Here is an 11,145-nt window from a genome sequence, read left to right as displayed (position 1 = left end):
AAGGTAACCTTGCGATTGGGGTGCTGGTGCCTTGTATCGAAAGTCTTCATATTGGGTTTTTCAAGCCCAGTCCAACTCCTTATTAGTATGATATTGTCCGTTTTGGCCTAAATGGCAAAGCCCGCACGAATTTGTTTTTGGATTCCTTCTCAAAAGGTCTCATACTAAACTATTGGACATCTTGCTTATATACTAGACCATATTGGTCTAAACTTTGGATGTGGGACTTGGATTGATATCCCAACAATCCTCTCCTCTAGCTAAGGACCACTCAAACCCGAATCCAAAAATAAATCTGTGCGGGCTTTGTCATTTGGGCCCAAAGCAGACAATATCATACTAATAGGGAGTTGGACATGAGCTTGAAAAGCCCAATCGGAAGACTTTTGATACAAAGCACCAGCACCCTAATCGCAAGGTTACTTTGAGGGCTCTCCCTCCCACACCGAACACACAGTCCACACCCATTTGTCCAGATCCATTTTTTCCAGAACCTGGTTCTGATACCAATTGTTGAACTTTTCAAATCCATGTCCAATTCTCTATTAGTATGATATTGTCCACTTTGGATTCAAATGACAAAGCATGCACGGATTTGTTTTTAAATTTCTTCCAAAAAATTTTATACTAAACTATTAAACATTTTACTTATATATTTGAGTACATTAGTTTAAATTTTAGATGTGAAACTTGGATTGATATCCCAACAATATAGCCGTGCAATATTTTGCGTCTGCCCTTATTAACTACTACGTACGCTCCTATATGACTTAATATTTTGCGTCTGTCCTTATTAACTACTACGTATCGCTCCTATATGACTTACTGATTTTAAGTCCATATGATTTGTCTATATCCTTCTGCGTAAAATCTGTCGGTTGAGATTGTAAAGGACGATTCATAAACAATAGTCCAAGTCTCCAACTCTCCAATAATGAATATTATTCTCGAAATAATCCAATAATATTTTTTAATATGTCTATGACTATATACGTGTGAATGCGCTGTGTTTGAGACGTTTTATAGAAACATCTAAAAGACTAGTGGAGAGTTGCCATTTAAGGAGTTTCAAAATTATTTACAATGATTCCAACAACCAACCATAAATGGGCCCTATGCAATCGATACTTATCTTCTTCTTACTATTTTTATTGTCATAAATTATTAAATTTCTTAACTTTTCTTTTGAGTTATTTTTATTGGACTAGGGATTAGGTTTTTTTTTACTCTTCTCATTCCCTCCTCCTCGTTTTCTTTAAATAGAGGCATACATGGTGACATTTTTATTCATCACACGTTCTAAAACAAAGAGTTGAACAGTTGAAGAAAATGGCTTCGAGGGCTTTAATTCTGTTGGGTCTCTTTGCACTTCTTTTCGTCGTCTCAGAAAGGGCAGCGGCATCCGAAAGGCAGTCGGGTATGTAACATTATTTTTTATGTTTCTGTCTACTTCTTCCATTGGGTGATAGATTCATTCAACTATTTAGTTTGTTATAAGGCTGGAGACTTACGAAAATCAAAATACACTTAAGTATGATGTTGAATTCTTATTATATGTATCGGGATCATCTCAAACATTTAGAGCAAAAATGTTTAGAACGTATATCTTATGTTGTAAATGTTTTGAAACAAACTAGCTAGAGATGCAAACTTATATCTCTTAATATTTTTTGCAAATAGAAAAATAGTTCTAAATTCTGGGTGAGGAATGCAAATTTGAACGTGCTAATAATATCTTTGAAATGTATTATTTTTGACAGCTACAGCGAAGTCAGAAAGTGAGGAAAATGTGAAACCCGATGGATATGGTGGTGGCTACAACGGAGGAGGAGGTTACAACGGAGGAGGACACCACGGAGGAGGAGGATACAATGGAGGAGGACACAACGGAGGAGGATACAACGGAGGAGGAGGTTACAACGGAGGAGGACACCGCGGAGGAGGATACAACGGAGGAGGCCGTGGAGGAGGTTATTGCCGTCACGGTTGCTGCTACAGAGGTTACCGTGGCTGCTCAAGGTGTTGTTCTTATGCCGGAGAAGCTGTTCAGACTCAACCCGGTCACTAAAACTATATAATGCATGGTTGGATCTATATATACACTTATATGTGTATGTGTAAGTGCCCCAAGTGTTCTTAAGGGGCATGATGGATTAAGAAATGAAAAGTATGGGAATAAAGTTTCATATCGTAATGGCCTGTGTTGTAATCGCTTCGTTGTTTCCATAATAAGATCGTCTTTAGTTTATTATGTTATTCTCTTTCGGTTTTGCGACATTTGCTTAACAGTGTTATTTCATTATTCCACTCTTAAGGTTGGAGAAAATAAAAAACTAGTTATAAATAGGCTGCCAAGGAATTTATATTTGTGGAAAGAAAATATAAACAGACACGTAACACTTCACTAACTAGTGATCTTGAGTAAGAAGAATATGTAACAGATTCATTATTATATCAATATATAAGAGAAAGGCCATCTTCATTTGATAATTGCTAGTGAATGCGACCGAAGCTGCGACCAAATGTTACTTGTTTATGTTGTGAATCAAACCGAATAAAGCAATAATAAAAGAAAGAAAATTGCAATTAAGGTATAAATATCCGTTTAGGGTTTTTTTTTATTAAATATGTGAATAATCAATTACAATCCTTAAAGCTTGTATTTATATCCTAAAAACACGACTTTCAAATTCACTCCATAAAGAAAATCACTACAAGAAAGATTGGCTTTTACGTCGGCAGATATCGACGTAAAATCGACGTAAAAGAGCATTTACGTCGAATTAACGACGAATTAAAAATCGTCGTAAAACGATCGTCGTAAAACCGAAATTGTCGTAAAATTGTCGTAAAATTACCAACTCCGGAAAATCGTCGTAAAATCGTCGGGAACTATTCGTCGAAAATGCGTCGTAAATTTTCCAACGGATGTACAACGAAAAAATTCCATCATAAAAACGACGTAAAATCGATGTAAAATTACATCGATTTTACAACGTTTAGGAGACGAACAATTTCAATTAAGGGAAACTAAATTTTTAATTGTCGATGTTAAATCGACGTAAACTTATTCGTCGTAAATTCGTCGTTAAATATTCGACGTTAAATCGACATAAATTTACGACGAATTTACGTCGATTTATAAATTAATTATTTAATTCGATTTTAATTTAATTAATGAATTTTTAAAATAATCAAAAAATTAAAAATAGAAAAAATTTGAATTTAAATTTCAATTTAAATTCAAAAATAATTTATAAATAAAAAAAAAATTATACAAATTGTTTTTTACAAAAAAACCTAATCTATACAATGATGTTGTAATCGTCGAGGTTGAGATCGACGTCACGAGGAGGCTCTCCGTCTTGGCCGCCCGTCGCTGCTAGGCCGACTTTTCCCGTCTGCACTACCGGAGCCGAAGTCTGACCGCCTGTCGCTGCTGAGACCGGAGCCGAAGACTGACCGCCCTGCGTCTGGTGGTCCGATGGTCCAGTACCGGAACTACCACCGGTCTCAAAAACCCTCCGTGCTCGCTGTTGCCTCGCTCGGATTGCAGTGGTCAACTGCGGAACCGCTTCCGCAATGATGTCGAAGAGATCATGTATCTCGGTGAGCTCCTGCTTCTGGGCCACTTGCTCATGCCTGAGACTGGTGATCTCAGCATTGGCCGTAGCAAGCTCCTGACGAAGCTGCGGATCCTGCGAGCGGAATCCGGAAGCCGTGGCGGCAGGACAGTCTCTAATAGAGCCCATCCCTAAGGTTCGACCCTTCTTCTTCGGAGCAACTTACAAATGGAAAATAAAAACGTTAATTATTTATTAAGTAATTATAAATATAATAAATTTTTAAAAAATTGAAATAGATATCATACCTCTTCGAAAATCTGGTCTTGCTCAGCGACGGTCAACGGTACTTGGATAGTACCGTCAGGTGTGGCCTGGGTCTCCCGCTCGGCGATCCGCTGCATAGCGGCATTGTAGATCTCCTCGAGCGTCGACAAAGCTCCCGTCCTTCTTCCGGTGAGTGGTCTCGAAGAGCTTCGTCATTGGAGGTAGTTCTCTTCCGTTCTCCTCGGCCTACCAATTAATAAACATTATTAGTCAAAAATATTTAATTAATTCTAGCAATAAATAAAATTAAAATAATAATGAAATAATTTATAGTTAATTACTTACCATCATGAGACGTCTTCCTGCAAAAGATATTTGGCCAGAAGTGTGCGGGGTCACTAACTTCTCACCAGTCACCGGATCGACCCGGTTTCGGACGGCCGAACACTTAGCAGCGGTGGTTTGAGCATGCGGGTCCACCCAATACGCCTTCAACCCGTTCCAACACCAAGTGGACATGGAGCTCGGCTTTGCGTCGTCGCCGTTGGTCTCCCATTTCCGCTTCCAATCGGAAACGGTGTTGACTAGGCGTTTCTTCGCCTTTTCCTCGAAAGCTTCGCGGACCGTCTCATTGATCCCGATGTCCCAGTTCCACCGTTGCTGCAAAAGAAAACAAAAAATTAGATTGACAATATAAAAGTAAGATTAATTAAATTTAAAACAATTTAAAATGATATAAATAAGATTTTAAAAATATTACGTACCGCGAAGCACTTGTACCAGGTGTCGCACGTCTCTTGCGACACCTTGCTCCAATTGACGTGCGGCTCCACGAAATGACTCTTAATTGTGTCGGAAACGCTCCGTCCGACACAATTATCCAAAGTAAACCTATGAAACCAAAAAAAAAATTATTACATTAATATTTAAGTAAATTAAAGCGTTAATTTAAAAACTATAAAAAACAAAAAATTTACTTACCAATAAAAGCCTGGTTCCGCTTTTCCGGGAACCAGACGTCGTAAAGCCCCCCGTCCCGGTAAGGCTAGTAAATCCTCAACCGTAAACTGGGCATACGGATGAGGAGGGACGGGTACCGGTTCGGCAGCCGGGGCGGGTACCGGTTCGACAGCCGGCGGTGGAGGTGGTGGTGGAGGCGGTGGTGGAGACGGCTCCGCGGTATTCGGAACCTGGGAGGCTCCGGAAGATGAAGGGACATCGGTCTCGGTGTTTCCCGAGGCAGACGCCCGGGAAGAATGTCCGTCCGTCATGAAATTGATGTAATGCGTCCTCCGTCGAGTCATCGTCTGCAAAACCGAAAAAAAATTATTTTTCAAATTAATTACAATTAATTTTTAATTACGATCCTAAATCTAACAAATTCTGAGCCTAAACTAATTCCCGACCTAAACCGTTTGAATTTCTAAACTATTTAAAATTATTATAATTTTAAGTAATTAAAAAAAATTATTTACCTTTTTTTTTCGTCAAAAGGAGGAGGTGGGAAGGAGGAAGCAGAGAGAGAGGAAGGAGAGATAAGCGACGAAATGAGGAAGAGGTGAGGTCCTATATATAGAATTTATATTCGTCGTAAATTCGACGTAAATATTATGACGAATTTACGACGAATCCGTCGTATATTCGTCGCAAAGATCCCACCGTACAACAAAGCGAGTAAGACAAACACACGTGGCTGTATCTGGGCTTTGCGACAAGTTTACGACGATCCGTGCTATTCGCGTAAAATCGTCGTAATGTTACGACGATTTTACGACGACTCGTATAAATCAAAAAAATTAAGACGGCTGTGTATCCACTAATCGTCGTAAATTCGTCGTAACATTACGACGAATTTACGACGAACTATACGAAAACTGATGAAATTCAAAAATTGAAACATCCATAAGGACATACAAGCATGTCTATTCATGATAAATGTGGTCTGTATAACTTTCTAGCATGTTTACATAACTTAATGAAGAATTTAGTAAGATGTAAGATAAATCCATACATCTTGTGTAAATGTATATAACATCTTAAGATTACTTGATAAACACATATATGTCAAATTTTGAATTTTTTTTTTTTTGTTTAGAAAGTTGTTTTACCTTATGAGATGGTAAGCCATTTCATTCTCCTCATCAAAATCCCCTCTGAACCCCATAAAAGATTGATTATAAGATTTAGGGGTTACATTTCGTCGTATTTTTGATGGTATATTACGACGAATTTACGACGATCACTCCCATTCGTCGTAAATTCGTCGTAATAAAAACCACATTTCTACAAGTTCCTGAACCTTATACTACATACTCTTATATAATACATCAGTTTACTTAGGAAAATGAACCCAAAAACCATTCTGTAAGTTGGAAAAGCTAAACCCTATAGGGTTTAGGGTTTGCATATTACGACGAATTTACGACGATTTCTAAATAATCGTCGTAAATTCGTCGTAATAGTCAACATATGTCCAAGTCAACACTTAAACAAATTTTCATCAACATTTAATTAGTCTTCATTAATTGGCTTTAATTTTTCAAAAATTTAAATTTGACAAATGTTACATTGAAACGTTCAAAGCATGCAATTAAATGTCAAAATATTTAATTAGTCTTCATCAACATTTTCCTCGGTGTCGTCATCATCATTGTCATCATCATCACTGCTTGTTTGAAATCAGCACCTTCTTCAGTTTCGTCCCCATGTAGATCTTCAACTTGTCGATTACGTGGATCAATTAAAAGAACATTTTCTTCAATATCCGGTTCTGTAATGTCGACACAATCATCTTGTTGCATTGGCGGGAGATCTACACCATCAATTATACCCCTTGGAGCAACTTTGACAACCGCCAGCCATGAAATTCCCGTATTCCGAACTCGAGGATATGGAACAAAGGTGACTTGTTCTGCTTGAGATGCAAGTATAAATGGCTCGAACTTATTGTATCGCCGAGATGCGTTTACATCTACCACTCCAAATGTGTTAATTCGCACTCCACGACCTACCGTAGGATCAAACCAACCACATTTGAATAGAACAGTTTTCATTCTGACTAATCCGGGGTATTCCACTTCAATTATCTCTTTGATGATCCCATAAAAGTCTACTTCACCTCGTACACAAACTCCATAGTTTGTAGTTGCCCGTTGAGTGCCATGACTATAAGTATGAAAAACATAGCCACGTGTGAAATACATAGCTGCAGTAGTTATCTTCGAAATAGGACCTAAGAGCAACTCATGAAACCATACTGCATATGTCATGTCATCATGCTCGACTTGACCTTTTAACCACAATGCATAATGTTGGTCTTTTCGCTTGTTAATTTCATCTTCTGAAACACCGTCAATGCATTCTCGGACTTGACTGACGAAAGTGCTGAAATTTTGAAACATTGTTAAGGACATTTCGTATGTTCAATCAAATTTTAATCATACATGGTTATAATTATGTACCTCTCGTAAGGTGCCAATTCCTCGCAATTCAGAAGTATATATGTATGTGCGCTGTGGTAGTCTTGTTCGTTTGACCAACAAGTTTCTTTTAGTTTCCCACTTAGACGTCCAATTGGTGAGAATATATCAGGCACACCTTCTACTGCATAACTTTGTCCTACACCCCCATCGTCGTAACGTCTTGGAGCCCGTTTGCGTGTACGAACCTTTGGAGCAAAGTAATAAGACGTGAAATGAGAAGTCTCTTCTGTCAGACTTCCCGCCACGATAGACCCTTCAACTTTTGCTAAGTTTTTGGCCTTACCCTTCAAATGCTTCATAAATCGTTCAAACGGATACATCCACCTAAACTGAACAGGTCCTCCCAACTCTGCTTCATGAGGGAGGTGTATAGGTAAATGTTCCATAACATCGAAGAAAGCAGGTGGGAATATTTTCTCCAAATTGCACAATAATATTGGAATATTTGTAGACAGTTGTGCAACTACATCTTCTGATAATGTCCTTGTACTTAGATCACGGAAAAAAGCTCCAATGCCTCCTAGTGCCTCATGGACATGTCCCGGTAGGAGTTCAGCAAACGCAAAAGGAAGTAACCGTTGCATAAACACATGACAATCATGACTTTTCATCCCTGAAAACTTTTGTCCTTTATCCACAGATTTAGCCAGATTAGATACATATCCATCAGGAAATTTCACGGCTGATGATACCCAATTAAACAATGCTGTTTTTTGTTCAGCACCCAACCGAAATACAGGAACAGGTGCTTTCCCATTACTCACCATATGCAACTCAATTCTGTTACATATATCGGGTAAGTCCATCCGTGATTTAACGCTGTCTTTGGTTCTTCCTTGGACGTTCAAAACAGTATGCATGATGTTATCGGAAAAATTCTTCTCAATGTGCATAACATCAAGATTATGTCTAAGCAAATGATCTTTCCAGTAAGGCAGATCCCAAAATATACTTTTCTTGTGCCAATTATGATGAACCCCATATCCGTCAGGCATATTCGCAGGAGTGTGCCAATTTCCTCCAAGGGGACCGTTTCAAGTCCACCACAATGATCTATTTGCGCTTCAAGCTCTACTCCAGTTAGGTACACTGGTGGAGGGAGACGAACCAATTTGTTCTTTATAAACAAACGCCTATTTCTTCTATATTGATGGTTTGGTGGTAAAAACCGACGGTGGCAATCAAACCAACAGGTTTTCCTACCATGTTTAAGCTGAAATGCATCAGTCCTATGAAGACAATAAGGACATGATAACCTCCCATGCGTTGTCCAACCTGATAGCATTCCGTATGCCGGGAAATCGCTTATTGTCCACATAAGCACCGCTCGCATCGTAAAATTTTTACCACTCGAACAGTCATATGTTCGTACTCCAACATGCCACAACTGGTTTAACTCATGTATGAGTGGTTGCAAAAAAACATCAAGGGCCCGCTTCGGGTGATTTGGACCAGGGACTAATATACTTAGAAACAAAAACTCTCTTTCCATGCACATATCTGGAGGAAGGTTATATGGCGTAAGAATCACAGGCCATAATGAATATTGCCTACCAGACATACCAAATGGACTAAACCCGTCAGTGCAAAGACCAAGATAAACATTTCGCTTAGACCTAGTAAAGTCTGGATGTACGGTGTTAAAATGTTTCCAAGATTTCCCGTCAGACGGGTGAGTCATTTTGCCATCTGTTTGTGAATGTTCCGCATGCCATCTCATCGACGCAGCTGTCCGTTCGGATTGATATAGTCTTTTTAACCTATCAGTGATAGGAAGATACCACATTCGTTGGTAAGGAATCTTCTTACGCCCAGCAATTTGCGGTCTATATCTTGGCTTTTGGCAGAAACGACATTCTTCAAGCTTCTCATCATCTCTCCAAAAAAGCATACAATTATCAACACAAACATCAATCATCTCAGAAGGCAATCCAAGACTAAAAACCAGCTTCTGAATTTCATAATACGTTTCAGCAGCCAAATTATCATCTGGCAAATACTCTTTAATAAGATCTGCCCAATCGTTCATGCAAACTTCAGATAGATTGTGATCTGTTTTTATTGTCATCATCCGAGCTGCCAATGATAATTTTGATAAACCTTCCCTACATCTCTCGTACAGAGGCTGTTTTGCTGCGTTTAACATATCATAAAAGCGTTTCGCATCTGCATTGGGCTCCTCAACAGTATCAGCATGTGTTTCATGAAATGCATCAGTAATCATTTCATGCATCCTATCATGATCTTCACCCTGAACTTGACTACTTTGATAATCATTGGACGCTTCAAAATCCACATGTTCTTGATGATTACTACTACTCCGTGCAGCCATCTGACCACTACTTTGACCATATCCCTCTCCATGCTGATACCAAATAAAGTATTGGGGCATGAACCCTCTATTCAATAAATGCTGCCAGACAGTGTCAATAAGAATATGTTTCCTATTTTTGCATTTCACACAAGGACAATACACTTTGCCGCTTTCAATTACAGTTTCCAGAAGGCCGGCTTGGTACATGAATATTTCCAATCCGTTTTTGAAGTCTTCAGTCAACGACCCATCACCATTTTTGGGCGTATACATCCACTTTCGTAGATCGTATATAGATATTTCAAAAACAAATATTTGACTTTTTGTTTCTGAAATTTGATAGAAATTTCAACTACCAAAAATTTTACTTAAACATTCAAAGACTCAAAAAATTTGTGTCTTTATATGTTTTTTTGGGATGATGGAATAATGAGAGAAGGAAGGGTATATATAGAATTTTTTGTTTGGTTACCAACATATTACCATTGCATATTTACATCAAATATACGTCGAAATAAAATTTACATCACATTTACATCGATTTTACGTCAATTACTAGATAGAGGACAATTCGTCATATTATCAATGTAAATATTACGATAAGATTACGACGAAATAAAATTCGTTCTTTATTCGTCGTAAAATCGTCGTAACATTACGACGATTTTACGAGGGTTATTTTTTACGTCGAATTTACGACGAAATTTTTGATCGTCGTAAATACGACGTAATGTCGTCGTAAATTTACGACGACTACAAATCATCGTAAATAATTCGACGGAAAAGCCTCTCTTTTTTGTAGTGAATCTTTTATTGAGCATATTAAGAAAACCGTACCGTGAGGGGCGAAGCCCCACCACATCCTCCCAAGTGAATTCGCATCCGCCTTTGACTCAATGAAGTCCACTAGACCAACTATAGCCTTCGGCCTGTTACATTCCTCAACTCGCTCTAGCAAGGTCTCTTTAGTTATCTTTGTCACTAGAAACAACAATTTCCACCCTGACAAAAAACCTTCATAAAATCACCTTCAAACTCCAATCACTTTGGGGAGGGGGTGGGGATTTCACCTTCTTCAGCACTTGAAGACATGGAGCAAATCCAAGCAATGCTTGAACTTCTCCACAGTAACGAGTTTGGTCAACATATCAGCTGCATTCTCTGACGTGTGAACCTTCTCCAACAAGACTTCTCCAGATGCAGACAACTCTCTGATCTTATGAAATCTGACATGAATGTGCTTCGTCCTTGCATGATAAACCGGGTTCTTGGCTAGAAACAACGCACTCTGACTGTTGCTGTATAGCTGAACTCCACCTTGTTCAACACTCAGTTCTGTCACAAGTCCCTTGACCCAAATTGATTCCTTAGCTGCTTCTCCCATTCCCATATACTCAGTTCTGTGGTAGACATTGCCAAAACAAACTGTAGCACAGATCTCCAACAAATAGGACCTCCAGCAAGAGTAAAGATATACCCTATAGTAGACCTTTTGTTGTCAAGATCAGCAGCATAATCT

General features: G+C 38.7%; 1 protein-coding gene across 1 annotated transcript; it reads left to right on the top strand.

Moving 5' to 3' along the window:
* Positions 1–1,206: 1,206 nt before the first annotated feature.
* Positions 1,207–2,252, top strand: LOC18013924 (glycine-rich protein 3 short isoform). The gene is made up of 2 exons (XM_024153754.1): positions 1,207–1,417; positions 1,761–2,252. The coding sequence occupies exons 1-2, from the start codon at positions 1,330–1,332 to the stop codon at positions 2,066–2,068; spliced, it is 396 nt and encodes a 131-aa protein (XP_024009522.1). The 5' UTR covers positions 1,207–1,329; the 3' UTR covers positions 2,069–2,252.
* Positions 2,253–11,145: the final 8,893 nt, after the last annotated feature.

Source organism: Eutrema salsugineum, unplaced genomic scaffold (assembly GCF_000478725.1).
Source record: "Eutrema salsugineum unplaced genomic scaffold, Eutsalg1_0 scaffold_4, whole genome shotgun sequence".
Taxonomy (NCBI): domain Eukaryota; kingdom Viridiplantae; phylum Streptophyta; class Magnoliopsida; order Brassicales; family Brassicaceae; genus Eutrema; species Eutrema salsugineum.
This window is presented reverse-complemented; position numbering and strand designations above follow the sequence as displayed.

Bases quoted from the DNA above. Each gene is read 5' to 3' on its own strand.
- LOC18013924 (XM_024153754.1), top strand. From the start codon at position 1,330: ATGGCTTCGAGGGCTTTAATTCTGTTGGGTCTCTTTGCACTTCTTTTC. The intron at 1,418-1,760 runs GTATGTAACATT...TATTTTTGACAG, and splicing joins GGCATCCGAAAGGCAGTCGG to CTACAGCGAAGTCAGAAAGT.